This window comes from Caretta caretta, chromosome 7 (assembly GCF_965140235.1).
Source record: "Caretta caretta isolate rCarCar2 chromosome 7, rCarCar1.hap1, whole genome shotgun sequence".
In the NCBI taxonomy this organism is placed as follows: Eukaryota; Metazoa; Chordata; order Testudines; family Cheloniidae; genus Caretta; species Caretta caretta.
The window spans coordinates 109110344-109138008 of NC_134212.1; the positions used below are offsets into that span (position 1 = coordinate 109110344).

At 37.5% G+C, this 27665-nt stretch overlaps 1 protein-coding gene across 1 annotated transcript in view; it reads right to left on the reverse strand.

The window, feature by feature from the left end:
• Nucleotides 1-837: 837 nt before the first annotated feature.
• The window catches only part of INPP5F (inositol polyphosphate-5-phosphatase F), a 117511-nt gene continuing 90683 nt past the window's right edge, over nt 838-27665 (reverse strand). The window contains exons 11-20 of the mRNA XM_048857655.2: nt 26484-26561; nt 24657-24777; nt 19201-19329; nt 16801-16918; nt 15702-15900; nt 14327-14398; nt 14087-14160; nt 10279-10407; nt 9383-9470; nt 838-3578 (exon numbers count right to left, since the gene is read on the reverse strand). Of these exons, the coding sequence (XP_048713612.2) occupies nt 2429-3578; nt 9383-9470; nt 10279-10407; nt 14087-14160; nt 14327-14398; nt 15702-15900; nt 16801-16918; nt 19201-19329; nt 24657-24777; nt 26484-26561 (2158 nt within the window). The 3' untranslated portion in view covers nt 838-2428. The remainder of the gene's footprint in view (nt 3579-9382; nt 9471-10278; nt 10408-14086; nt 14161-14326; nt 14399-15701; nt 15901-16800; nt 16919-19200; nt 19330-24656; nt 24778-26483; nt 26562-27665) is intronic.

Genomic DNA, 27665 nt, shown 5'->3' on the forward strand with positions numbered 1-27665 from the left:
TGGTTTGCCAGGGTCACTAGAGGATTCCTACTGTGTAGCTGACTAACATTCTTTTAAGTTGCATGATGTAAGCATTTATTACTGTTTGCACAAAGCACTTTGAAAAGTTAAGTTGTGAATAATATACAAGTCTTCTAAAAGGGGAAAACCCTGATGAACAGATCTTCAGTGTCTCACTCCTTCCCCCACCCTCCCAAACTCTAAATATGTTTCTGCTCTGTATGCATTCTTTATACACATAAGCATCAGAAGCTTACTGATCCCTCCAAATTTCCCAAGCTTATTCTGTCTACCATGGGTGGCAATGCTTTGTCTCTTTCTACATACATTAAACACACGTAGTTGTTATAGGGTGTGTCACTATATTTGTAAATTCGTTCCCCCCTTCACTTTGTACCAAGGCCATAGCACAGCATCCTGCACTCCTTTCATTGCCTTAAGTGTTAGTGATTTTTTCAAATGTTGCAGGAAAATTTAGAACCTTGACAGGCAGAGTAAGTGATGATTCATGGTCTGACCTGTATAACATAGGCTAGAGAACAGCATCCAGTTACTCCTGTGTTGAGCCTAGTAACTTGTTTGGCTCAAGCATATTTTCAAGGAGATGGAGAATCCAACACTCCCCTTGGTGGAGGAATTAGGTTTTTTAGACATCTTAGTGAAAGCACTTATAGGACTGAAACCTGGGAGCCAAGGAGTGGACAGTATAGCTCAGGAAAAGGAGATGAAAAGGAGGCATAAAACACTGCCTTCCCTGACCCTGGTCTGAATTGGCTCCTTTGGTTTGAAACTTGAACTGAAGTCCAATATCCCTTCAAATATGAAGAACCAGAAAGCCTCTTTGGGTTCCTTATTTATTTTTTTTAATTAAAATATTTCTCATGTTCATCCCTCACCTTAAAATACAATGTATTTTATTTTTAAATATAGTCACAAATGTATATAGACACTCCACAAAACAAACCGCATTACTGTAATAAAACAAATAAATAACAAAACTGAAATTGTTTATCAAAGTCCAGACAGACAATCAGGTTTAGTTGATAATTACTTTGGTTACACTAGAGAGGTTCTAAGACACCTTACTACCATCATGACACTTGTTAATTGCTTAGAACACCACGTGTGATCTATCTACAGTACATGTACTAAAACACAGAGGCACTGGCTCTATAATAGTGGTGGTTATAGTTATGAACCACTGTATAGCAAGATCCTGCTTTATGCTATAGTTTCTATAGATGACATCCTACAACAGAACAGTGTTGGAACACCAATTCTGGGAAAAATCAAGAATCTAAAGATATAATTCCTTACACACACATTTATTGGTACCCAGTTCCCTGCACAAGTACAAGTTCAGCCTCATCCATGCGAATATCACAAAGATTGAGTTGGTTTAAACTAAATGAACTGTTTTGATACGTGTTACTATAATCGGAGTTTAAAAATCACCAAACTAACCTCATGAATGAGTACACTTTCCTTCTATGGTTTGCTGGCTTAATCACTTGCTGCTTTTGGCTAGAGGACAGTTAAAATTTCTAATCAAATGAACAGAACATCAGGATGTATCCTGATACACTAAGCAATTATTTCTGGATGTAGAGTACCCTGTTTGTTTTACCTTATTATAGGGGACAGAAATTATAGAGCAGTGTGTTTAGTAGAACAGAATGGGGAACAGGACAGCTTTAACACCAGCAAGATAATTAAAAGAACATTAGTTCCCACTGGTTTTACAAAAAAACCCCCACAAACTTTAAGAAGTTGCACTTCAGGCAATTAGATATTATAGATTTTTGCAACCTGTCTTATCCTTTAATTGAGGTAGGACAGACAAGAGTTGTGGTAGGGAAGAGTCTAAACTTCCAGTTAATGTAATGATATGTATAGGAAAATGTATCAGTTTCCATTGCAAAGACACCATTTCTTGAAGAATGTGTCTAGAACTTCAATGGAAACCACACAAAAAAGATTAAGTAAAAAAAAAAAAACTAGTTCAAATATAAATAGAATAAATGTAATTTGCCAGTAAAATATGTTGCTGGTGCAGTGCAAGAGTAGTAAGGTAACAAAAGAAGTGCAGTACCAGCCCCTTTTACTATAAATATTCTACACAAATCAGAAGACCTACAAAATTTGTCTCAAAGATAACTGTGCAACTGATTTAAAATGAACAGCGTGTTTACTAAATACCAGTGTATAGGCTACCTGTTCAGTATGGTATGTCTTTCTATCATCTCGGCTGCTTGAGGGAATTCTAAAACCTATTCAGAACCAAAATCAACTTGCATCAAAAACACTTCCTGTAAACATTATTGGTATTTTATCCCAATGTTCAGTGGCAATTCACGTTACATAGATCTTCCAGTATGAATTTTTAAGAATATGTACAAGCCACAACAAGAGTACTTTAAGTTAGCAACTAAATCTGAATTATTCGGGTCTGGCACTGTGTAAACATTTCTATCAGTTCATTTTGTTGGACATCATTTGCAGCCTCAGGTTCTGCTGGGCTCTTCTGCACCTTTGCCACTGCAAAGTTTATCCCTTGGGTCAATCCAGCTTGTGTAATATTAGCAACTTGGACCATAGAACTGCGGATCTTAGCAAAGGGGGAGACTGCTCTGCTGCCATTACTGTCTGCTGGAGAAGGAGTCATGTGAAGTCCTGTCTCAACTTCAAGAATACTGGGTGCAGATCCTGGGCTCTTATGAGATCTATTGGAGTAAATCTCCTCAACAGCTAAGAACTGAGAACCTGACTCAGAAAATGATACATCCAGTTTAGATGGTCTTGAAGGGATGTCTCTGTTTGTTTCTGACCAGGTTTCTGTTTTCTGAGAAGCACTGTTGCTGGTTTGATCTACTCTTTGGCAGGATTGTTGAGGAGCAGTCTCTGCCATTGAAGCATCTGTCATCTTGTGTTGAGCGTCTTGTACAAATCTGTGGCAGTATGCATCAATGGGTTTAATGAACTCCATCGCCACATTGTCAGCAAAAGGACTTCCCTGCATAGGTCTGTCTTCACACTCAGGCCTGTTAGCCTGGGTGACATGGATCTCTGAAGGAATGTGAATGCTAATGTTGATGTCAGTGCTATTTATAGACTGGGACCGACTACCCAGTCGAGGAGCTGAAGCAATGATACCACAGCTGGGCAAAACGTAGTCTATCTGTCCCACATTCTCTAAAGAGCCAGTTAACTCATGGTCCTCATCAGATTTAGAATTTGTAAGGAAGTCATCGGAATGAAAAGAGTCATTATCTGATATTTCAATATCTGATTCAGCACAGACTTTTGTATCTGCCATTGGATTTTCCAAAGTTTCAAGGCTACTGTCTGATTTCCAAAGATTAACTTTCAAGTTGGGTTTTAAAAAATTGACTTTCATTTCAGGCTTGGTAAAATTCCCTAACTTGCGAAGATTGCCAATGTTAACATTGGATTTGGTTTGTTTGACTTTCTGATTAAGAGATGAAAACTTGCTCATTAAGAAATTCTTGCCTTGAGCCAGGGATCCTCGATTCTGGGATCTAATGCCAATGATGTCCTCATGAGGTTTACTGCTCTTCCTGAAAAATTAAAGAAAATAATGTCTTCTCTTGTTCAGTTAATCAAGCAGTTACACTTCTAAATCACAAGTTTCACAATATCCCAGTTAATATTGTTTTAATATTTTAATAGATGCAGATACAAGCAAATGAAATTTATTTTAGAACCATTCCAAGAGAATGGCCAATGAGATATTATGATGAACTGTTCTTTTAGTATTAACCTGACCAAACCAAAAAACCTTAAGATTTGAAAGTCATTGTTTTTCCTGCTGATCTTTAAATAACTGGGATTAATCAAGGAAAAAAAGGGAAAAACTGTTGTATGAAATGGCAAACATTTACTGAAGAGACTAAATTTACCCAAGACTATTTCAATAAAATAGTTATTACGGGCAAGTTTATGACCACAGATTGAAATCAGTACCTAGACTTCTGTTCATGACAAATGACATCACATCTATGACACTCTAAATGTAAGAAACAGAACAATATTCATAAAGTTTGCTGCTTTATGAAACAGTACACATAAATAACAATATTACCAGGAGGGGACGTACAGGAGAAAACAACAGATAGTAATAATAGGTGAACTGGGTGATTTCTCTCCCTGGCAATGTAGGATTGTTTTATAGGATATATGGAAAAGTCCCACTTGATGAGAGACCCTTGATTCTTCAACTGTCAGGTTTTTTTCCCTAAATATAGCCTAAAATTTTCTTTTCTTAGTTTTACTCTATCCTCTTTACACCCATATTTATCACTAAATAATTTTTTTCCTTAGTGTTAATGCCTTTCAAATATGTGCAGACAGTTTGCCCCTGCTTAGCCAAACTATTCATATTTATTTCTGAGTTTATGTTAATCTCTTCTGTCCTTGATTACTTTTTATTCTTTTCTGAACTTCCAGTCTAATGTGCCAATATCTTTATGAGATTCCTGGAACTGAATGAAACATTCCAAATGCAGCTTAACCAGTGCTACAGAACAGGATTATTACTTTCCTGAAAAAGGGTGGCCTCTTTTTTGAGCCAATTTCATATTGAAAACTCCAATCTAATTAATTGTCCATTATCACACCTTGTTCTCCTTCAGCATTACTTTCTATTGAGCATGTTACAGATGGTTTCAATCTTTCCAACCACCCAAATGACTTCGCTTGCATTTTTTCCAGGAAAATCTCTTATTTTCTATTCATGTTCATACTTTCTACGTCCTTTTCTTATTTCTCTGTCCTTGTTAGTACTTGCACTTCCCTCCAATTTATCCTCATCAGCAAAGTTCATTATAGACTACTTACTATTCTTCTAGATTTTAAGGAAAAATGTTAAATACAACCAGTCTTACTACTGATCTCTGTGGTACCCTAGCAGACATACTCCCTCCCTTGCTCAATATGTCACCATCTACCATCACCTTTTACTTAGGACCATTTAAGCTTTTTCTTTCATTCTTCTGTTTCAGAAGTACTAGTGTCTGCTGTGCCTTCATTTGCAAATCCTTTAGAATTCTTCACCTTCTTGTACTCTGGTGGATATGGGTCTCTAAATCACCGTGATCTGCTTTCATGAAATACAATATGCATACACTCCTGCGTTCTGGGTACCCATTCCTGCGTTCTGGGTACCCATTCCTGCGTTCTGGGTACCCATTCCTGCGTTCTGGGTACCCATTCCTGCCTGAGTGGAAAGTAGCTTGTAGTCACTTGTTTAGGCTTCTCCGTTATTCATCCAAATCCCATCAGTTTCTCCCTATGTCGCCTTCTCTACTCTTTGGATCATAGTTATTTTCTACATAACTTTGGAAGTTTGCTGTTGTTGCCTGTTTGGATTTCTTTGAAACCCCACTGATATCTGATAATTAAAATCTCCTATGATTACAGTATTCTGCAGCTTATAAACACTGAATTGAGCTAGGAAGCCTTCTCTTCCTGTACTAGTGGTATATAAATAAATGTCTACATAGGTTTCCTCTTTGTTATTAACTCCTTGTAGCCTTAAGGAGAGAATTTCTCTGCCACACCCTCAGCAAGTTGCAACTCCCTAACATTTAAAAAAAAAAAAAAAAAGTACCCACCACCCTAGAAGTCAATGCAAGTGGTGTGTGCTCAGAACCTCTGAAATAAGGTAACTGAAAAAGCACAACCCATCCATCTTCCTTCTACTCTGAAGTAGATAATTACAGAATAACCTGTCCATAGGCAAGTGTCTTCTTCACTCCTTAAGCACAAGACTGACTTACACCTGAAGCATGAGGGTTTATATCCCTTCCAAAATTATACTAAGTATTGACATTTCAGATATGAGAATCATCTCAATAAGCTTCTGGTTTCCATTATACTGTTCTTGATGAGAAAAATCTAGTTCTTAAAGATCAGTAAATATTTACAGCTACATGGACATTTTTCAGTTGAGAAAAGAGTAAAACACAATAGTACAGAAGATAAGTATTTCATTATATGGGTTATGACACCTCAAGAAAAAACTTCCATTTACAAGTATCCTTCAACTATTTACCTTACGAATAAAGATGGCAATACAAGACTTACAAACTATTAAAGAAAAAACAGATTGGTGAGAGATAGACACATCTGGTTTAGAGATCAATTCTATACAAACACCAAAAGTATTGGCCATTTAGACTTCTGTATCTCATCAACGCCAAGTGAAAATATCCTGAAATAAGATTATCTGAAGTCTATTAAATGCAGGCCTTGTCTGCAACGAACCTGAATTCTGACCTCAGAAAACACTGCCTCTTACATAGTGGGCATTTTCATCCCATATTCAGTCTCTAACCTTTGTGAAGAAACTCTAGTGAAATATCATCTGTGAGCAGCTGACACCTCATTGTATTTTTCCAGAGCATAATAAGGATTTTTAAATACTCAAGAGTTCAAAACATTTTTTAAACTTATTCACAACATTCCCCTTCCCAATTTATGATGCCATCCATTTTGCAGCATATAAATGTGGGGTACCCTTAATAAAATCTTCAGTTCATACATTTAAAGTGGTTTACAATTTATTTGAAAAATGGAATTTGTCTTCACCTGTGGCAATTCCCAACCTGAAATCTCACCCCTCTTTGGGACAGTTTGTAGTCATTTCTACAGCAATCAATGCTGATGTAGAATACCAAGGCTGCATCACCAGAGGACAAGAAAGCAATAAATGAAGATGAACTTTTGGAAACAGGAAGATCTGTATTAAAAATCCTAAAAGTAATCAAGAAAACTTTAAAATATCTACTATGGAAACTAAATTATTCCATCTGCTCTGAAATACACACCGCACAGGCACTTCTTGAGGGCTCTATTCATTTTCTCCCATAGGCAAGATATTGTTCCCTTGCAAAATCTCTACCTTCTAGTTGTCTTTTCTTGTTGATCCAAGGGAACCTCAATAATCTCTCTATGGGCTTTTGTGCCCCCCCAATTTCAATTACTGTTTGCTTTTAATATTTCAAACGATCCTTTGTCTTTTCATAATAACTATGATTTACAAGGACTGTTTTTGTTCCACTACAACTAAAACTTTAAACACACACACACACACGACATTCAAAGCTTATGGGTTTGATAGCAACTGAAACTCTGACAAATGTTGCAGGACAGAGATAAAGACAAGGTTATGTAATGAAAGTATTACATAGGCGCAAGAGAAACAGTTACAGTTCCTGTGAAAAGAGTCTTGAATTTTCTGATTTGTGCTATTAAAATATCTTCCATCAAGTTAAAACCAAAGTTACGTCACTTGCATTTAACTTCTAAATGGTTCTAGGTATTCCGTAAAATCAACTTTTTCCAAATAAAAATCACTAATTTAACTACACTTGATGTCGCATCACTGCCTTCACTAAGCTTGAGTGTATACTGACTTCATTATGTATCTGCATATTCTTCTAATACCATTTACCACAACTATGTTTGTTGTGGGTATCAAGCAATGCAGAATCAACAGGCTGGAGCAATTAGCCATATTTCAGAGATAATGTAGAGCCACTTTCCCATTGTTTAGTGGGTATATAGTTTGTTGCTTTTCTAATGAATTATGTTTTAAGTTTATTTTGCTAGGCCTTCAGAGACATGGACTTTCCTAGAAATAAATTTAAAATTCATCCTATCCAACAATCAATTCTAAAACAAAGCTGTTTATCTTGTTTAGTTTGGCTGTTTTAATACAATATCCATATCCATTCTTGAGTATTATGCCAATATACAGTAAATTTATCTAAGACCTTTTTTGTATGATGAAACTAGAGTCCTATCATTTAATTATTTTTGACAGTTCTTTCACAGATAGGAGACAGTGAATTATAACCTCTGTGTACTTGCCCTTAACATGTCTTGGGGTGGTGAGATTAGATACATGAATCTTCTAGACATGTCAGACAACAGGAAAAAAAAAATCAAACTGACAGAGCACTTAAATGATAGTTTAGTACTTCTTCAAGGTGAATGATTTTTGTGTATGTACTACCGGACCCTAAAGTTGATTTTAAGAGTCCATTCTAGCTCTCACAATAGAATTTTTAATAAATTCTATCGGAGTAAGCATAAATTGTTTCTTGTTTATCAGATTAAACTTCTTCTAAATTCAGCTCAATTTTACAGCAGTTTTTCAATCAATATAGCAACATACATATTCTGACAGTCTAGATTCACACATACACCTTTCTCCTCATTCCCGCAGAGTAGCTTCTGGAAGGTTTCAACAGATTATAACTTTCTCCCAGGAGTTTCATGCAGAACACAGTGTGGCAATGTTTTCTTCCCACAACATTTATTGCTCTTCAAGATTTCAACTTAAATTGTCAGATACAAAATGGTGTCTAATGGTAATGTGCCACATTTTTTTAAAAATAGACCGGAATATAGCAGTCAATGCCCCTCATATGCCTTAGAGTATTTCAGCATGTCACTTTAAGGTACCTTCAAGCTTTTGTAGTTTGTGAAGTCCAGTCCCTCGCCATCAATGAGAGATGTCCCATCAGTCTGTTGAGGTGTGGTAGGACTCTTCCTCAACCCATACTGAGTGGTTCCATAAAGGTTACCTTTAATATTATCTTCTGTTTTGTAGCATATAAAATACTGAACACATTTCAGAACCACTGAATATTAGGAGAGGAACAGAACCATGCCTGCCTTATTCGACGCAGTTTTCCTACTCTACTACCGACAAGAGAGCATTAAAATAAGGGAGAGGTCTAATTATGTTATAATACACATGGCAAAATACTACTTATTTTTAGGTGTTAAAGGAACAAACAGCATGGCACCAGCTTCAAGAGGGGCCTTCATTTTAAAGACAGCCTCTACGAACACAGTACACGCGTGTTTAAACATAAGATAACAAAGGACACTTGAAATCAACACACTGTCTTATATTCAAATAGTGTCCTTAAAAGAAAAGCAGTTGCCATCTTGGAAGACCTTGTGTAGCAAGGATTCATGGCTCCCAAGATGGTCTCACTTTTAAAGTGATAGTGCTATATGCATGTGTACATAGAAGGCCCAGATCCTTAGTCCACTGGAATCACTGGAAATCTTTCCATTGACTTTGATGGGCTTTGATCAGTCCCATACACTAACACAGACCGGGAGAAACTATTTTAAATTCTATCCTTCAATAAATGTTTACAGAGCGTAGGTGCTGAAAGCAGTACAGAAATCAGGTCATTCTTAGCACAGTAGCTAAAATGGGGACACAGTTGCTGTGAGAATCCCATGCAGAAATAACTTGGTGTCTCTAAAAAGAGTTATTTAAATTGTGGCTTGAAGATTCAGGGCAATTAAAAAAAAAAAAAGGAAGCACACCACTCACCTCTCCAGCTTTTTCTCAATAATGGGCACATCTAATCCCATAGCTTGCTTCGTGATTCGCAGCATCTCTGCAATACACTGAAGGGTGTCTGAAATCCAGTTAGCAGACTGTCAGATTCCCTTAAATATAAACTTTTTAAAATCCCACGTTTTAGCAAATCTAATTTTAGAGGCTGTTTGTCAATTAATTAAACGTGTTAAATCTCTCTATTTTTTTAAACTTATACCCCAAAAGTTGTGATTTCCTGATGTAAAGCTCAAAGTGGGAGTAGACTATTCTCTTCCCTTCCCATGTCCTGGTACTGATGGGTTAGAAAAACATTCAGAAAGGAATTTTTACTGTAACTACTCAATTTGGGGAGAGAGAAGGAAGGGGAGACAGTCTATGGATTATACTGACAGAATGATATTTATTTTAATTCTCATTGACATCAAATTTGGAGGTACGGGTAGGAAGTAAGATTTTTCTGCTGATAAGTGTTCTGTTAACCAAGTTAAACAAAATACCAAGGACTTTAGTCATGGATTACACTGACTTAATCCATACTCATCAGCATCAGTGACTTTGTTTAACATTCATCCTACCCTAAACATGAATAGCAGAACAAACTCGGACAGCCATTGTCCAGACCCTAGAAGGAAGATTGCTGTTTTAAGCTAACCAAATCTGAATTTACCCTGTCGTTTTTTAGTAAGTTAGGTGGCATCACAATTTAGTATCCAAACAGTGAGCCACTGTAAGACACATTCTCTTTCCACCTGTAAAATGGGAATATAATTAAACTTACCCTCCTTTGTAAAGTGGTCTGAGATCAATAGATTAAAAGGGTTATATAAAAGATAAGCTTTAGTATATTGAACATGATCATGTGTTATTGCAAAATGTATATTTGTTACCTTTTCCATCTTCTTCAGGGTTGCGCACCACAGCTCTGAGAGTATGAAAATAGCCACTTGTTTCATTGTATTTATAATGCAACCTCATACAAGAGAACTTGGGCTTTCCAAAAAGGGTGGGTTCAGGACCTGAGAAATAAGCCAGACATACACATTTCTGGGAGGGTGAGGAGTGTTCTTTCATGAAATAGTGGAACAAATATTGCAAAATTGTCAGCATATATAATAAATATCCATTAGCTACTCTATCTCTGGGATATAAAGAGGAGAATTTGGTTCTACAACAAACAACTTCTAAAACATCTGTGCAAATCTCTATAGAAAACCTGCTGCTTTTTCATCATTCTACAAGAAAAATTATTCCAGATAATATCTTCACCTAGAACCAAATTCTCTTCTTACTATCCATTAGCTGCTCTATCTTTAGGACAAATACTAGCGAGAATGAAAAGGAAGAGAAAGAAACTTAACCCTATCCCAAGTCACTCAGCAAAAACAAGCATTTTAAGAATACAAGTCTCTGGTTCCAGTAGGAATGTAAGAAATTTTAACGTATTGCATTGTGGTTCATCAACACTAAACCCTGCTTTTGAAAAGATGTGGCTAAAACAAAGCCATTTTATCCAGAGTTCTAATTAAACCTTGCAAATACTGAGTCTCAACCCAAACCATCGCACTCTGCAGATCCACATTTTACAACAGGCTCTGGAAAAAGTTCTTTGAGATGTGCATATTATATGAGCCTGTGAAAGCTCACAGAAATTATAGTATATGCTCATATAAAGAATGGAAACTCAGAATCAACAGAAATTAACATCCCCATGAAGAATGAGATTGCTGGCCAGGTCACTGGTACAAAAGAACATTCATATATCTCCTTCACATCGTGTATCTGCCTCCACATTGAAGATGAAGTGATAAAATGACAATAAGCAGAAGAGCACAATAGAGGACTTAATTAAACAAGGTGACTGAATCTATCCTACTACACAATGGGATTTCATTCTCTCCAGGGGAACTGCAATATAAAAAGACCTTCCTTTTCAATACTTGAGAGCCTCAGCATCTATGGTGGAAATACAGGTAACACTTAGGCTAGTGGCATCCATAACTAGAAACTCTGGATTCCCTCCTTTAGACATTACTTCCTTTAGCAGCCAACTTAATTCTCATATCACTGTTTACTTGGCGTTATAATCTGGCTAACTCTTAACTAGAGACAGGGATTACATTTTCAGCCAACAATGAAAAGATGAATTGATTATATTATGTTTAGAGTTCAAAAAATAGATTTTCTTCTCTATGGAGCACAGTTTTGGAAGATGTCCAATTGTGAGCAGTCCCTACTAATTACAAAGAATGCATTTAAAAAGAGTTTCTACCATTTTGAAAGAAAACTAAATTATTTTAACAATATTCCCCATTTAAGTAGAAGGAATCTCTCTTGAACTGTTAAAAGAAAAGGCGTACTTGTGGCACCTTAGAGACTAACAAATTTATTAGAGCATACGCTTTCGTGAGCTACAGCTCACTTCATCGAATTGTTGAAATCTTTCGAAAACAGAAGAGACTTTTTGAAAAGCAACCATTGTATCTCTGCTATTTACCACAGGCCTTATGAAAGAAAGAATACAAGAGCACAAACGTGAACCTGAAAACTCTGCAGAAAGGCATCTAATCAAGCAGTCCTCTCAAAACAGGCCATGACACCTTTGAAACTTTTCAGAATGTGATGCAACTGACCACAGAACATATTTTTCAGAGTAACAGCCATGTTAGTCTGTATTCGCAAAAAGAAAAGGAGTACTTGTGGCACCTTAGAGACTAACCAATTTATTTGAGCATGAGCTTTCGTGAGCTACAGGTCACTTCATCGGATGCATCCGATGAAGTGGGTTGTAGCTCACGAAAGCTCATGCTCAAATAAATTGGTTAGTCTCTAAGGTGCCACAAGTACTCCTTTTCTTTTTGAGAACATATTTTGTTTTTGATTTGGTTCAGACATCTAATTGCTGTAATAACTTGACAAAATTAAGCCAATACTTAAATTTGTTTCAAAGTTTCTTTAAAAACCATGTACTCAAAAATTATTCCCTTACTACTATGCATTATTATGTGACCTAACTGGAAATGGAGAGAGGTATACCCTGGAATTGACCATTATTGTAAACTCAGAGGAATCTGAAATGTGTTCTCAGAGAATACTGGGTATGGGACATAGAGGTTATGATCTGAAACCCTGACCAGCACTGGAGACATTGCCATTTTCCTTTTCAAATAGTACTGCAAGTAACCTGACAGAATCCAAGGTGGCAAAGGGAAGAGAAAAACTGCTTAATGCATGCTCAGTCTGTTTATACACCACCAGCGAGACAGCAAACTTCTGCTAGAGTCCTAACTACATGGAAGTTTTTAAAACCATCTGACAGATATTGCAACTGCATGCATTATCGGTGGTGACCACTTTGTGTTAAGCGTACTAATGGTTTATGTAACACTGTGGAACAGGGATTACAGAATCATAAAAATGGAGGGCCAGAAGGAACCTCAAGAGTTCATCTAGTTCAGGCCCCTGCACTCAAGGCAAGATGAAGTAATAAGACCATTCCTAACACGTGTTTGTCCAACCTGTTCTTAAAATCCTCCATTGATGGAGATTCTATTCCAGGAGAAGCTTATTCCAGAGCTTAACTATCCTTATAATTAGAATTTTTTCCCCCTAATATCTAACCTAGATCTCCCTTGCTGCAGATTAAGTCCATTACTTTTTGTTCTATCTTCAACGGACATGGAGAACAATTGATCATAGTCTTCTTTATAACAGCCCTTAACATATCTGAAGACAATTATTAAGTACCCTCTCAGTTTTCTTTTCTCAAGTCTAAACATGTCCAGTTTTTTTAACCTTTCCTCATAAGTCTAGTTTTCTAAACATCTTATTTTTGTTGCCCTCCTCTGGACTCTCTTTTCAACTTGTCCACACCTTTCCTAAAGTGTGGTGCCCAGAACTGGACACAGTACTCCAGCAGAGGCCTCACCAATGCTGAATGGAGCGGAACAATTACCTCCTGTGTCCAACATACAACACTCCTATCAATAATCTCCAGAATGTAGTTCACAACTGCATCACACCGCAAATTCATTCACTTTGTCATCTATAACAACCCACAGATCCATTTCAGCAGTATTACCACCTAGCTAGTTATTCCTATTTGTAGCTGTGCATTTGATTTTTCCTTCCTAAGTGAAGTACTTTGCGCTTGTCATTATTGAATTTCATCTCGTTAATTTCAGATCAATTCTCCAAATTTGTCCAGATCATCTTGAATTCTAATCCTGTCCTCTAAAGTGTTTGCAACCCCATCCAGCTTGGTGTTATCCAAAAATTTTATAAGCATACTCTCCACTCCATTATCCAAGACATTAATGTGAAACTGGCTTGTTAGGGACTTCACAGTGAAGGCAGGGAGTTGTGCAGCCTTAAAACCCCCAAATCAGAAGGGAGCAAGACAAGGGCCCCTACCCAGAGACAAGTGACGACTGGAGACCTGACTGGGCACTTCTGGAGAGGACCACAGGAAGGAGTGGCGGGGGGGTGGGGGGGCACGGGGGGGGGCGCACGCGGAGGAATATATAGATGCAATTACCCTGAAACTGTGACTCCCATCTATAGATACCTACTGTACAGTGAGGAAATAGCCTTTGTACTCATAGCATGGTTTGGCAACAATTGTGGAACTCTACTTAAGATAGTACCTTCAAGGAACAGGGATAGCATGTAATGAAGCGCAGTGTCATTCAATCTTACCTATTTCTATTTTCTCCAAGGCTTCAAGGCTTAGTCTTTGATACTGATTTACTTTGTCAACTTCATCATCATAACTAGACAGAGAAAACAGTTAATGTCCGAAGTTAGATCTCTATTTACTCACAGCTAAAAACCAATTATTGTGTAGCACAAAGCTGTCAAAAGTAAAGTGATTCTGCATATAAATAGGGTATGTTTATTAACAGAATACAGCACATGAAGAATGAAGAAATGACTTACTACGCCACATAGTAGGAAGAGTTCGAAAGCAGCAACAGAACATCCACATCTTTGTGAGTAGCATCGATGAGGCTACAAAACAAGTAGGCAAATATACACAATTGTTTAGTGATACAGCTGTAACTGATAGGCATTTTGCAGACATTATGTTTTAGACAGAAAAAGACATGACCACAATACCAAAATAAAAAAGGAATTCAAGTAATTATAACTGTGAATGGTCTAGATTTAATTACTGCATAATGTGTTGTGTGTTTATATCTGTCCATGTTACAGTTTTCAATAAAAATACACCAGCACAATGCAAATATAATTTTGAAGAGCAAAATTTTCTGTGAGGTATATAAATAAAGCGCATCAATAACACCAAGCCAAATTTGCCTGGCTGAAGCTACAAATGAGGTTGGGTAGGATCATGCAACTGGGCTTGGAGAAGAGGCAATGTTCATTCCCACCTGAAGGTGTTGGACATTTCTAAGGATTGGTAAAGGGATATGAAGCTTTCACCTTGAGGTCAGCAGTAAGTCACGTACACATATTTATTAATGTTAGACTGCTGTTTCTTAATTGTTCTTTTAAACAAAGCTCTGACAGTCCAAAGTTAATTTCTTTTGTAGACTCAGCTCAGTTCCTAGGGGATCGTTATTTACAGGGGGGAAAAAAAAGTTTCATAACTGAATTGACTCTTCCCTGACAGTCTCAGAGGGTAAAGGTTAACCTGGCAGGAGAGACAACCACTGTTTTATCTTTATAGGTCACCTCACCTGAACAAGTTTGAGGCACATTGGCATAATGGAAGTCTGCACTCTTATTGCCCCTGTGTGCCCGCTCTGTGGTTAACAAGAGGACACCGGGCTTTCACAAATCTTAAATTCACTTAATCAGATATGGCTCCATTACACTGCAACTTATAGGTATGCAGCATACCTCAGCTTGAAAGCAATGAGGGTAACATACCTACTCTCAATGTCCACAAATGGCTGAGAAGTCTCTTTATGGTACCCGCCACACTTAAAAGTTGAAGAGACTAAGAATGGCTGCTTGGCCAGGTGATGTTTCCCAGAACTAGTTATATTACGCACCCATTTTTAGGGTACTTAAGAGAATACATTTAAGAAATCTTCACCACATTAATCCTCTCCTGCATTCAGAACAAATCACATTTTAAAGTGATTTGTAGGACACATTACCCAAGGACATAGTCACTTTCTGTAAAAGCCTTCATTTGCAACATGCTTAGAGTATGGATGTATCAACTATCAAAGCTATAAATACATTTAAGTAATTCAGCAGATTTTATCTAATAATTGTGAAAAACTCCATGTTGGCAGATGACCAACAGAAAATCAATCAATTGTAATCTTGTTCTACACACCTTGGGTCACAATCAATAAGTGCCCATCCACCATGGAATTTTTCATCATCTGGTAAGAGTAGTTTCATGTAACTTTGCAATAGCTGGCTGATCAGTTCCTGATGGCTTCTCAGTGTCTCCTTGTGCAGTGCTTCATGTTCTTTCTCTTTTGTAAATATGGAATAAAGATCCTCAGTCACAGGGATACCTTGCATCAAATCTAGACAGCAAATATAGGAGATAAATATAAGGAACTGACAAATATAAGTGAGATAAATAACTAGGGAGATACATACAGAAGCAGTCTCTCAACACCTTAGTGTACGGCTTTGAATAAGCTTTATGCTCCGAAACTTGGGGGTCTACAATACAGTAGAACCCTTATTTTATAAGCTAATTGGGGACTGAGGAGTTCATAAATTTAAGAAGTTCATAAAGTTGAATATCTTAAAATTACAGGAGGCAGGGTGTATGACACTTTCTTCTTGTCCTCCAAACCACTGCAAAATGATTTCCAATGTACTGAAGGCATCAGAATGTGAAGGGATATTGACTTGTTCTTTACAGACATCACTTAAGTTATGTAATCCCCCCCCCCCCCGAAAAAACTGGTTTGTATAACTGGTTGTTGGTAAGATTGGTATGTATAAAAATCGAAGTTATACTGTATGGTGGATTTGAAGAACTGTCACTCAACATCTCCTAACTATATGCTTGTCTTAATATTATACAATGAAGTATCAACAAGACTATTTTGCTCAGAAAAATTTAGCTATAACCATTTCTTAAAAAACAAATAATTACTGGATACAGTTTCCAAGAAGAAAGTTTTTTCTAATTATATTGTATAACTAAGATAAACGGATAAAGTCGAACTGTTGGTGCATCTTAAGTTACCTAGACAAAATGAGGTTATGGCCATATGAGTGAACAGGCATCTACTACAATGCACTTAAGCCATGTTGCATAAAGTGTAAGTCACACACAGACTGTGGTAACATATACTTGCTTACCCTTTTGAAAGCATGAGTCACAAGACAAGACATTTTCCACAAACATTCACAAAAGTAGACAAATAAGCAATAATTCAGCTGAAAATATATTTATACTTTCCCCTTACCTATGACTGCTTGCCTATAAGCATCCCTGAAGCGATTCAAGTAGTATCTATTTGCAGAATTGACTCCATCTTTCATTACACCTGCCAGTTTCCTTTCGCCAGTTCTTGTGAAGTCACCCTGTTACACAGAAACACTCCTTTGAACACTTAATTAGCCAAAGTGTGTGGCATTTAAACAACAACCCTCTCAGTTCTCAAAAGGCCGTTTTGGAGGTTAGTGTACATACTGCATAACTCAATGAGTGAAACTTCAGGGAATTAAATTTAAGTTGCTATTCTGCATATACAAAATAAAGCTATATTAAGAATAATAGAAAGAGTATTTCCTTTACCTGCGAAACATAAAAATAGATTTACAAATATAGTTCAAGGAATCTTTGAATCTGGAGAACCTTAAATGCTGTTGACAACCAGGTCCATAGCGTTTTAACATAAATTACACCTACCAAGAAATCATTTCTATCAATTCATAGAATAAATGTCTCAGGGACACAAGTTCAAAGTAAAATGAATCAAGGTCACACTTAGATTGCATGGATTGTACATGCGCAACAATAAGAGAGACTAAAGAAAGAAATCAATAGTCTGAATATTTATCCTATCTGTTAATATTAGGATAGGTCATGTAGGATTTTTTTTTTTTAAATTAAAATCAATAAAGGCATCACTATTCTTCAGACTAGTTTGACATGCATCACTCTCCATCACTGGAGATTTTTAAGAGCAGGTTACACAAACACCTGTCAGGGATGGTCTAGATAATACTTAGTCCTGCCATGAGTGAAGGGGACTGGACTAGATGACCTCTCCAGGTCCCTTCCAGTCCTATGATTTTTGAATTCTTTTTTGGGGCATTGCAAAGGAGGCTTAGAATCTTTTGGCTTCTATTATTAATATGAGCCAAGCACCATGCACGGAGGCACAATAAGCTCCCTTTAAGTCAGTCATCTACATCCAAATAGCTGCCCTCATAATCATGATCCTCAGTAAGCAGTCGACTTGTCTAGGCACAGTAGGGCCTGCAGCATCAGGAGTCAAAATTCTTTAGAGTAAAGAGTTTTGCCAGATCTCCTAGATCTTACTTCATGAGAGAATCCTAGCAGAAAATTGCCCTGATATTCAGAGCTGCTGGGCACCCACGAAGCCAACAGGAACTATTGGTGTGCAGCACCTCTGAAAATCAGGTCAGTTATCTTTAAAGAAAAATATGTTTCAAGAGTATTTAATTTTTAGAACCTTAAGAAATGTATCCATTGGAAGATTGCTCAAGTTGGTTTCTAGGTAAATAACTTGACTGCCAAAATACAAGCATCTTTGTGTAAACTAACTGAAAACAAACCAATCTTTGTGCTTCAATCTAGTTGCTTGACAGGCACAAATTAAAGATACGATGGAGAGAAAAAATAAAATAAATAGTTTATTCAATGAAGGCTCTAGCCAGGCAGCCTTATTAATTTGTTAAGTGACTACAAAGTGCTGTAGCAGACAAAAACCATTCCTACCCTGAGGAGCGTACAATTACAAAAGATTGTCTAATAACAGTGCAATCTGCTGACAACATACAGGCCCCGCAACACCAAGGGCTGGGAGCTCTGGAAAGATTTCCCCGGTGTTTGGGTGTATTGAGAGCAATTTGTTTTAGCTCCTTAATGATCCCTTGTAAAAATAAATGGAGCAGCCTCTACCAGAGGAAAGGGTCACAGCTGTGAGAAGTACAGAACCCTCAATTCTAGTCTTGGCAGGTAAAAAGCATTTAAAGTTCACCTACAACATTAAAAAACAAATACTTGTATGGATTATTTTTCCATTATTTAATGATAGCTGGTTGATTCTTCTCACCGTAGCTAAAAAGGCAGACTATCATCTGCTATCTACCAAATTCTTCAACACGTATTTTGAAATACTATGTATGTATTCTGCTGAAATACTCAAAAGGTTGTTAAAACAGATCTCCAGTTTCAATATTAATTCAATTCTTACACTTTTCTTCTCTTTAAAACAGAGTCAAGCTATTTAACACCAAAAGTGTCATGTACTGAAGAATGCTGGCAACTTAGGCAAAACTAGACATTCACTCCTTGGGTCCAAGAAGTGTTTCTCCAATTGTCTAATGTCATTCTTTAGAAATCCCCCAAGAGTTCCACAGGTCTCTACAAATTGTACAGAAGGAATCAAACTTCAGCTGATTTTACTGTGTCATTTTTATGTGCATCTTTTAAAAGCAATAAACTAAATGACTCCTACTGCATATTGCATAATAATTCAGATCACAAAACTTAAGGTACTCATTATACAAATGTTTTTGTTTCGCTGGTTTGGAGAGGGGTTATTTTTGGGGGTTTGTTTCTTTTTTGTTTGTCTTTTCTTTTTTCTTTTTCTTTTTTTTTTTTTTTTTTTTACCTTTAAAGCTGCTGTTCCAGCATACTGTCTGCTTATGGAATCTCCATTGTTTGCCCACATTATCTGGTAGATTCTGTTGCATTTCATTGGCAAAGGCTGTTCTGGTGGCATCACACCCAACTTTTTCAGCTGGAATTTGACACATTTATTAGTGGATAAGGTCAAAGTGACATTCATTCTTAAACTATATAAATTCAATAAAGAAAAAGGTAATATGATACACATTTTAGTAATAACACCATTTACTAAATTTTCTTAGTTATTGCATTTTACAAATCAGAACAAAAAGAATCATTAGGTTATACTGTAAAAACAAACCAACATCCTTAATTTTTAGGATTTATCTTTAAATATTTGAAGATATCAAATATTCATGTTTTTTTAGTTTCGGTGTCTACAAAGGTGACATTTCTTCGAGCACAAAAAACTACCAGATTTATTTTTTAGTGATCTAAGCAGAGAAAACTCCTAATTTTTACCCCTATCAGCCAGCCACAGGTCATGTTTTTGTTTTTCCTCCTCTGAGCATGCCATGAGGAAAGCCAAAAGGCACAAAGGAGAAAGACCACTTCTATATAGAGGTCTTACACTGAACCAAAGGAACAGCTGACTGGAATGATGTAATGGTCTCAAGTTGCAGTGGGGGAGGTTTAGGTTGGATATTAGGAAAAACTTTTTCACTAGGAGGGTGGTGAAACACTGGAATGCGTTACCTAGGGAGGTGGTAGAAACTCCTTCATTAGAAGTTTTTAAGGTCAGACTTGACAAAGCCCTGGCTGGGATGATTTAATTGGGGATTGGTCCTGCTTTGAGCAGGGGGTTGGACTAGATGACCTCCTGAGGTCCCTTCCAACCCTGATATTCTATGATTCTATGAATACTGCTAACCCAATGGAATTAGCAGGTGCCACATGGAAAAGAAATGCATTTGTTGAGCAATGTGGAAGCTACTGACCTAGCATTAATGAGAAAGTAAGGAACTAGAAAGGCAAAAAAAAACAAAGAAGCAAGCTTTAAGATTTCAAGCTAGTTGGTTAAAGATGGTCTCAGAGAGGAGCTGTTTTTCAGCCCAGTACCCATTAAGATAGCTCTGGTACTGGTGAGGATTTTGTTTGAGGCCATTTTCTGACATTCTGAAGAAAAGAATAGTTACTCACTTACTTGTAACTTGTTCTTTGAGAAGCATGCATATGTCCATTACACTCTGTGCGCGTATGTCTTGTGCGCTAGTGTCAGAGTTTTCCCTAGTGATACCTACAGGCCTCTGATGCCTGAGCCTTAAGCTCCTCATGCTTGAAGAGGAGTATAAAACGTGGAAATGCCCTGTCCTTCCTTCAGTTCCTTCACACCAGACCCCATGTTGGGGAAGGAGGGTGAGTTATGTAATGGACATATGCAACACACCGCAAAGAGCAATTGTTACAAAAGGTGAGTAATGGCATATATCCATTACACTAGGGGACTTCCAAGCAGTTTCCAACAGAGGTGGGGCTAGGCATCTTATCAGAAGAGGAACTGATTTCCCTACATTAGAATCTTCCTTTACTGCAGCAATCACGTAATGTCTAGACTATAAACCACGTTGCTGCTCTGCAAATGTCCACAATTAGGACATTACTCACAAATGCTGTGGCAGCTTTATCTGAAGGGAAGCTTTAACTTGGGTACCAACCTGACTGTTTTATATTAGCAAGAGAAAAGAAAATCGTGACAAATCCAAGGAGAAGGTGTGGCAGGCTGTACAGCAGTATACTGTTTAATTAGCTACAGGGTGTTAAACTGTTGTAACAAGGGAAGAAGAAATAACTGATGGGACAACGTTTTCAAATCTGGATGTCTGAAGTTGTGTTCCTAAATCCATGTCTGAAATAGAAGTGGCCTTATTTCAAAGTGCTTTGGGCACTCCTCATTCCCATTTATTAGCCTGATCAGTGATACCACTTTCTTTTTTCAAATAGTTTTTAATAATCTGTTGAATAAAAACTGGTGTCACTGTCAGGTTAGAACAGTTTCAGATCACAGCCTGTAAGCGTACAAACTAGTGGCAAAATTTTGTTTCAGTTTTAAAATGAAACTTCACAGCACACAAGCCACACAAAACTGACAACTGAAAAGCAGTCAGGCTTCAGAGGTGACATACAGGTTAACTGAGGGAAACTTTAATGAATAACAATCCCAGATATAGTATTCACTAATTAGTTATTACTGCCACGAGTTTAATTAATCTAAACATTTAAGACCACTAATTATACATCTGGGTTCCAAGATTAATTAATGCACTGAAATTTAAGCATCAGAATAGGTAAAAATCTGATTTGCAAAACCTCAGACACTCCCACTCCACCCAAAATCTTAAAAGCATGGACATAAGAAGTTAAGGGGAAAGATCTACACATTCCTTTTCCATCTGCATAATTGCTTACAACATTGTCAGTAACATATTCCATGAGAAATTCACTTTCATCTCCAACAGATACCAAAAAACATTACTGTATCCCAATTTTGTCAAACTTGTACTCTAATGCAAACCTTAATACTGATCTCATATTTTTATATCAGACATTCCATGCCTTTGAAAAGTTATTCTGCCTTAACATTACTGAGGACTCCCTCTATCAATTCAGTTTTCATCAAACCACCATGAACAATTCAAATAGCACTCAAAGTTCATATTCTATGTTTTGGTTTCTGCCATTTCATTGAGAGTTTTACAAAATAAAAAAAGCTTAAAGCTCCTGTTATAAATTTAATTCTAATGCTTAAAGCCTTAGCTATGGCTTTCCAATGGGCTTCACTGGGTTAAATCAAGTGTGATTTTTTACTTTAGACTATTTTCTTAGAGTCTAAATGCTAAAACACCATTTGTGGACAAGAAAAGAATTTGTATTAAAAACTCTTTATTGATTTGAGAAGTGTTATCAAATTTCCAGCATAAAGACAATGAGTCATATGCTCCTGGGAAATGTGACAAGTTTACAGGCAACTAGAGTTCTCCGAACACTGTGCTTCTGCGGGTCTGTATTGTATGAGTCATACCGTACTTAACAACCGTAGAACAATTCTAAAGTAGATTAACAATTCTACTTTAGAGGTAAGAGAAAAGGTAGAGAAAAGGTATATGCAAGCGATAATCACTGCCTATTCTACTTTAGAATTGTTAATCTACTTTGGGGTGGGACGGGGGGACAGTCTCACAGATCTACTGTTCTAATGTTATTGCAGAAGGCCCCACTCCATAACTCAATATCAATCAGTATGTCCACACTGCAATTAGACACCCGCAGCTGGCTCATGCCAGCTGACTCGGGCTCGTGCGGCTCAGACTAATGGACTGTTTAATTGCAGTGTAGATGTTAGGCTGCAGCCCTAGCCCTGACCCCTGGAACCCTTCCACCGTGCAGGGTCCTAGAGCGGACGCTCCAGCCCAAGCCCGAATGCCTACACCACAATTAAACAGCCCCTTAGCCCAAGCCCCACAAGCCAAAGTCAACTGGCATGGATCAGCTACAGGTTTTTAATTGCAGCACAGACATATCCCAGGACTCGAACCTAAGATTTCTTGAAAGATTATCTTGCTTTGATTATTCGGAGGCAGAAGAGACCAAGAATCAGAGGCAAGATGCTAGAAGGAAAAATCAAAATCAATCGTACAACCAGAATCATATGGTCAGGATTCCTTGCTGCGGATGACATTGGAACTTGGCAGCACCTATTTTCATAGTCAGATCAATTCATTCTTTATTTATAGGAAGGGCCAGCTTGCCTTTATCCTTTATCTCAAGCACATCACGGAGCTTTTTCATCTCTTCCTGCACTGCAATGTTGAATTTTCAAGGCTACTGTTACGATATAGATATTCAGGCCTGTCTGTAAAGGCCTATACGCTAAGAATTTAGGTGTATTCTTATCACTTAGCTAGTTATAGAGGTACAAAAGAGAGAATCAAAATCACTGTGACTGTATAAGGTCTTTTCTCACTGTGACAGTCTGAGGCCCTGTTCTTAGGCTAAAGCCTTTGGCTAAACAGCAGAGGCAGCCATAAGCTGGGAAGCGAATGCTAGTCACATTGAAATAAGGTGCTATTGGGCTGTTAGGAATACTATCCTGTCCTGATATTACCTATCACCTCCAGAGAAAGGGAAGTGCCTAGAAAATGTAAAAGGAAACTTAGTTTGATAGCATCCTGTCTGGCAAGAACTCACTTATCCATAGCTGGGATGTGAAATCGTCATTTCTGTGTTTGTTCCATCATTGTAGTCCCCGTTTCCCTATTGTTTTGTTGTAGAATCTCTGTCTGGATCTGTGATTGTTTCTGTCTGCTGTATAATTAATTTTGCTGGGTGTAAACTAATTAAGGTGGTGGGATATAATTGGTTAAATAATCATGTTACATTATGTTAGAATTGGTTAGTTAAATTTCAGGAAAATGATTGGTTAAGGTATAGCTAAGCAGAACTCAAGTTTTACTATGTAGTCTGCAGTCAATCAGGAAGTGAGGGGGGGAAATGGGAACAGGGAATGGAGGTGGGGAAATTGGAATCATGTTTTGCTAAGGGAGGGAATGGGAACAGGGACACAGGTAAGGCTCTCTGTGGTCAGAGTTGGGAAGGGGGACACTAAGGAAGGAAACTGGAATCGTGCTTGCTGGAAGTTCACCCCAATAAACATTCAATTGTTTGCACTTTTGGACTTCGGGTATTGTTGCTCTCTGTTCATGCGAGAAGGACCAGGGAAGTAAGCAGGTGAAGGAATAAGCTACATGCACCATCATCTACTTAACATCCTTTTCAGGCAGAAGATATAACCAAGGCTGAGGTTCCAAAGAAGGAAGCAGATGATTGTTGAACTATAAGAAAGCTCCTTAATCATCTCCTCCTACTCCTAGTTGGAAATGCCGTCTCTGAAAGGGACAGATTCGTTCCAGAAGAGATGATCTGTCAACTACCTGTTTAGGATACCTGGAAAGATGGAGAATGATGGTCTCTCTATAGTCAAGGGGAATGATCTCTCAGGCATATCAAGCACTTAATATGCAGATTCATGGGATATTTTATTCTCAAGTGCCTGAAACTAAAGTGCATCTCTGGACCTACCCATTTTTCTACCTATACCTAATTTTGTAAAAAAAAAAAAAAAAAAAAAAGGTATATGCAAGCGATAATCACTGCCTATGAACTAACAAACTACAAATCTACACAATAAACTGAGATAATAGTTCTGGTGCCCCTAATGCCAGTCTCTTCTCCCAAAAATGTTAAAGACATGCCTCCCAATCCAAGAACTATTCAGAAGTTTAAACATTTGGGGGGCATATGCACATTCCCAGAAGATCCCGTTACCTTCATAACTTAACAAGTTCTAGGCTATTTTCACTCACAAAAATGCTGATTATCTTTTCATAAATAAAAAAAAAATCTAAGATATTTAGCACTTTAAAAATTACACGTCATACATGCCTGCTGTTCCATGACCACTCTTGCAATAGCAGCCTGGACTACATTGGTCCGATCCAGACAATCCATACAGTTAACACGAAAAATTCCTTCTTGTTTACAAATCACACCAGCTTGATCAACCCTTTCAAAGGTGGTAAAAAATAGCAATAGTAAAATGTTTATTGAGAGATCTTAAATATGAAAGAACTGATCAGTCCATGCAAATAAAATAGAAAATTTAAGTTAGAAAACATGTTTCTACTAGACTAAACCATGGAATATTCATTCAGCATCTCAGCTACACTCCATTAGAACTGCGTGAAGTTTTTCAGACAAATAGTTTATTCGCTGAAAAATGCAGTTTGTCTACCTGAAGCTTCCTGCAAATTTGTCAAAAAGTTTCAAACAAAAAAGGAGGAACATACAAACCATTCATAAAACAAAACAGTCAGACAAGGTGGTAGTGGTGGAGTCCACCTCAACTTTTAGCCCAGTGGTTAGGGCACCTGCCTGGGATGTGGGAGACCCAGACTCAATTCTCCCCTCTACTTGATATGGAAGCAGAAACCTGAACTTGGATCTCTCACATTACAGAAGTGTGCCCTAACCACCAGGCTATAGTCACTCACTTTTTCTCTCTAGCCCAATGGATTATTCAAGTATTTTATACATAGGAGAGAGAGACTCACTCCAGAATATCCCATAGTCTACTGGCTAAGGCACTCTCCTGGAGGAGGGGAGACCCAAGTTCAAATTCCTGCTCCACATCAGACAGAGGGGATGAACAGAACCCCATTCTCCCACAACCCAGATGAGTGCCCTATTTGGCTAAACAGTTAGAAGGTGAGCACCGGCACCATCACTATCACCTCCACCCATTCTAGCACTTTATTTCCTTTAATGTGAAAGAGTGTAAGTTTCATTCAACCCAAAATGAAATTCATCAACTTTTTTGATTCATCAAAACTTTTTGGAATTTTCAGGTTGCTTGAGACAAACCAATTTTTTTTTTCAATTTTTCAGAACTACCAGCAAACCCAAGTCAGCCCAGCTGACATGAGCCCCCTTTTCAGAATAGCTACCTCCCCCTCCATTCCCCTTCGCCCACATTTCTCCACCGTTATCCTGAACTTGCAAGGAAGCCCATTTTTACTAAAAATTCAATATTCTAGTACATGCACACAAATTTAATTATTTCATTTCTATATAAAAACAATGCCAGCTTTAGAACAATAGCTAACATATAGGACAACCATTCACAAAATTTCCTAAATGTTGCAGAAAAACATCTCCCAGACACCACTGACAATCTGACAGCACACTTCATTTATTTACACACACACCAATATGAAACAATGTACTGAACCATATACAATGTAATTCATGAAAGCCACATCAATCATATATCAAAATGCATAAATATGTAACCAATATACCTAGCTGGAGGTCAAGGGTTTTCACTGGCTGTTCAGGGTAAGGTTGGAGCTCTATGCATGGGGGAACTGCATGATATTTCATACATAATTTCTTTAGGTTTTTTTTTCAAATTAACAACAGTGAACCTCAGGGAAGGGACAATGTTATTGGGAGTTCTTCTGTTGTTAAAAGGGTAGAACCATAAGTATAGATCACAAGAATACTTCACAACATTGATTCCAAGATGCTGATTTGCTAACCAGGAACTAATGTTCAAGACAGGTAAAATTGGAGGGAAAAGATAATCATTGGAGAAATGTAAGGTCATAAAAATCCATCTAAACAAACATTGTTTAAACTGTTTTTCCCCTACTCTTTCATTCAAATTTTTCTATAAACATTTCATACCAGCCTGAGCATGCTAATACCTACCAACACCACTTCATATCAAGGATGATATCATGAATGGCATCAGTTAATGTTTGAACATTTTCAAACTTCATTCCTCTGCTAAAATAAAGTTCACAAAAATAAATTAAGTTTCACCTAGAAAAATGATGCAACACACACAAGTCAAGTACAGACGAATATAAACTGATATTTAGCTAAATTTGAAGCAGAATTTATTCACAGCAGTTCTCGTGCAATGTACAAAGTTTATGAAAATCTTTTCAAATGTCAGTTGCAAATTAAACCATTTAAAAATATACTCAAACAGCTACATTGTAGCCATGCCTATCTTCCCTCCGGCCTCTCAAGAATTCTCTTTCGATGCGTTCACCTATAAATGGGAGAGGATTTGGGGGGCAATTATAGTATGGTGCTAAAGTATGAACCAAAAGCAAAACAAAAAAAAGTGACAAATGATCAAATCTTTACATTCATGTAATTTTCATCCTGAGGGTGCTCAACAAGCCTGACAGACAATATATGTAGAGATCACATTACCGATCCGCAGAATGCAGCCACCTCAGTACTGGAATGTAGTAGGCAATCTGCTCCAGCAACATCATAATAGGATTTAACATCCTCCTTGTGTTCCCTGCCCTTCCCCAACCATCTGATCCAGAAAAGGGACCAGAGGAGTTATCAATCAATCATATCTATTATGGTGGCACTTGAGAGCCAACCAAGAAGAGGATCACATTGTGCTAGGCACTGTACAGAGTAGTAGACAGTCCCTGCCCTGAAGAACTTACAATTTAAATGGACAATACAGACAAAGGGTGCAGGGAATTCCATAACACAAAGGCAGAGTGAACAATGTGATGGCAGAAACAGTCATGTTATTTCCATGATTTTGGGGGGTGGGGATGGATTAGTCCAGAGGGGATGAGCTAAATGGAAAGAAAAGGGAAGGGTAAGGAGGCATTGAAGGGAACAGGGTTGGGGGACAGAGCAGGGAAGGATAGGTTACAAGGGGCAGGTGTGGAGTGAAGCTGAGTTGAAGAAACTGTGAGGAAAGGGAGGATTGGAGCAAACAACCAAAACACTAATGATGCTTTTTGAAACACCAAAACTGTCCAGCAGAAAACAATGGCAAGCTAAGCTATGAAAAACCCAAGTTATATTACTTTCATTTACAAAAAAAAAAAAATTTCTCTCTCTCTCTGT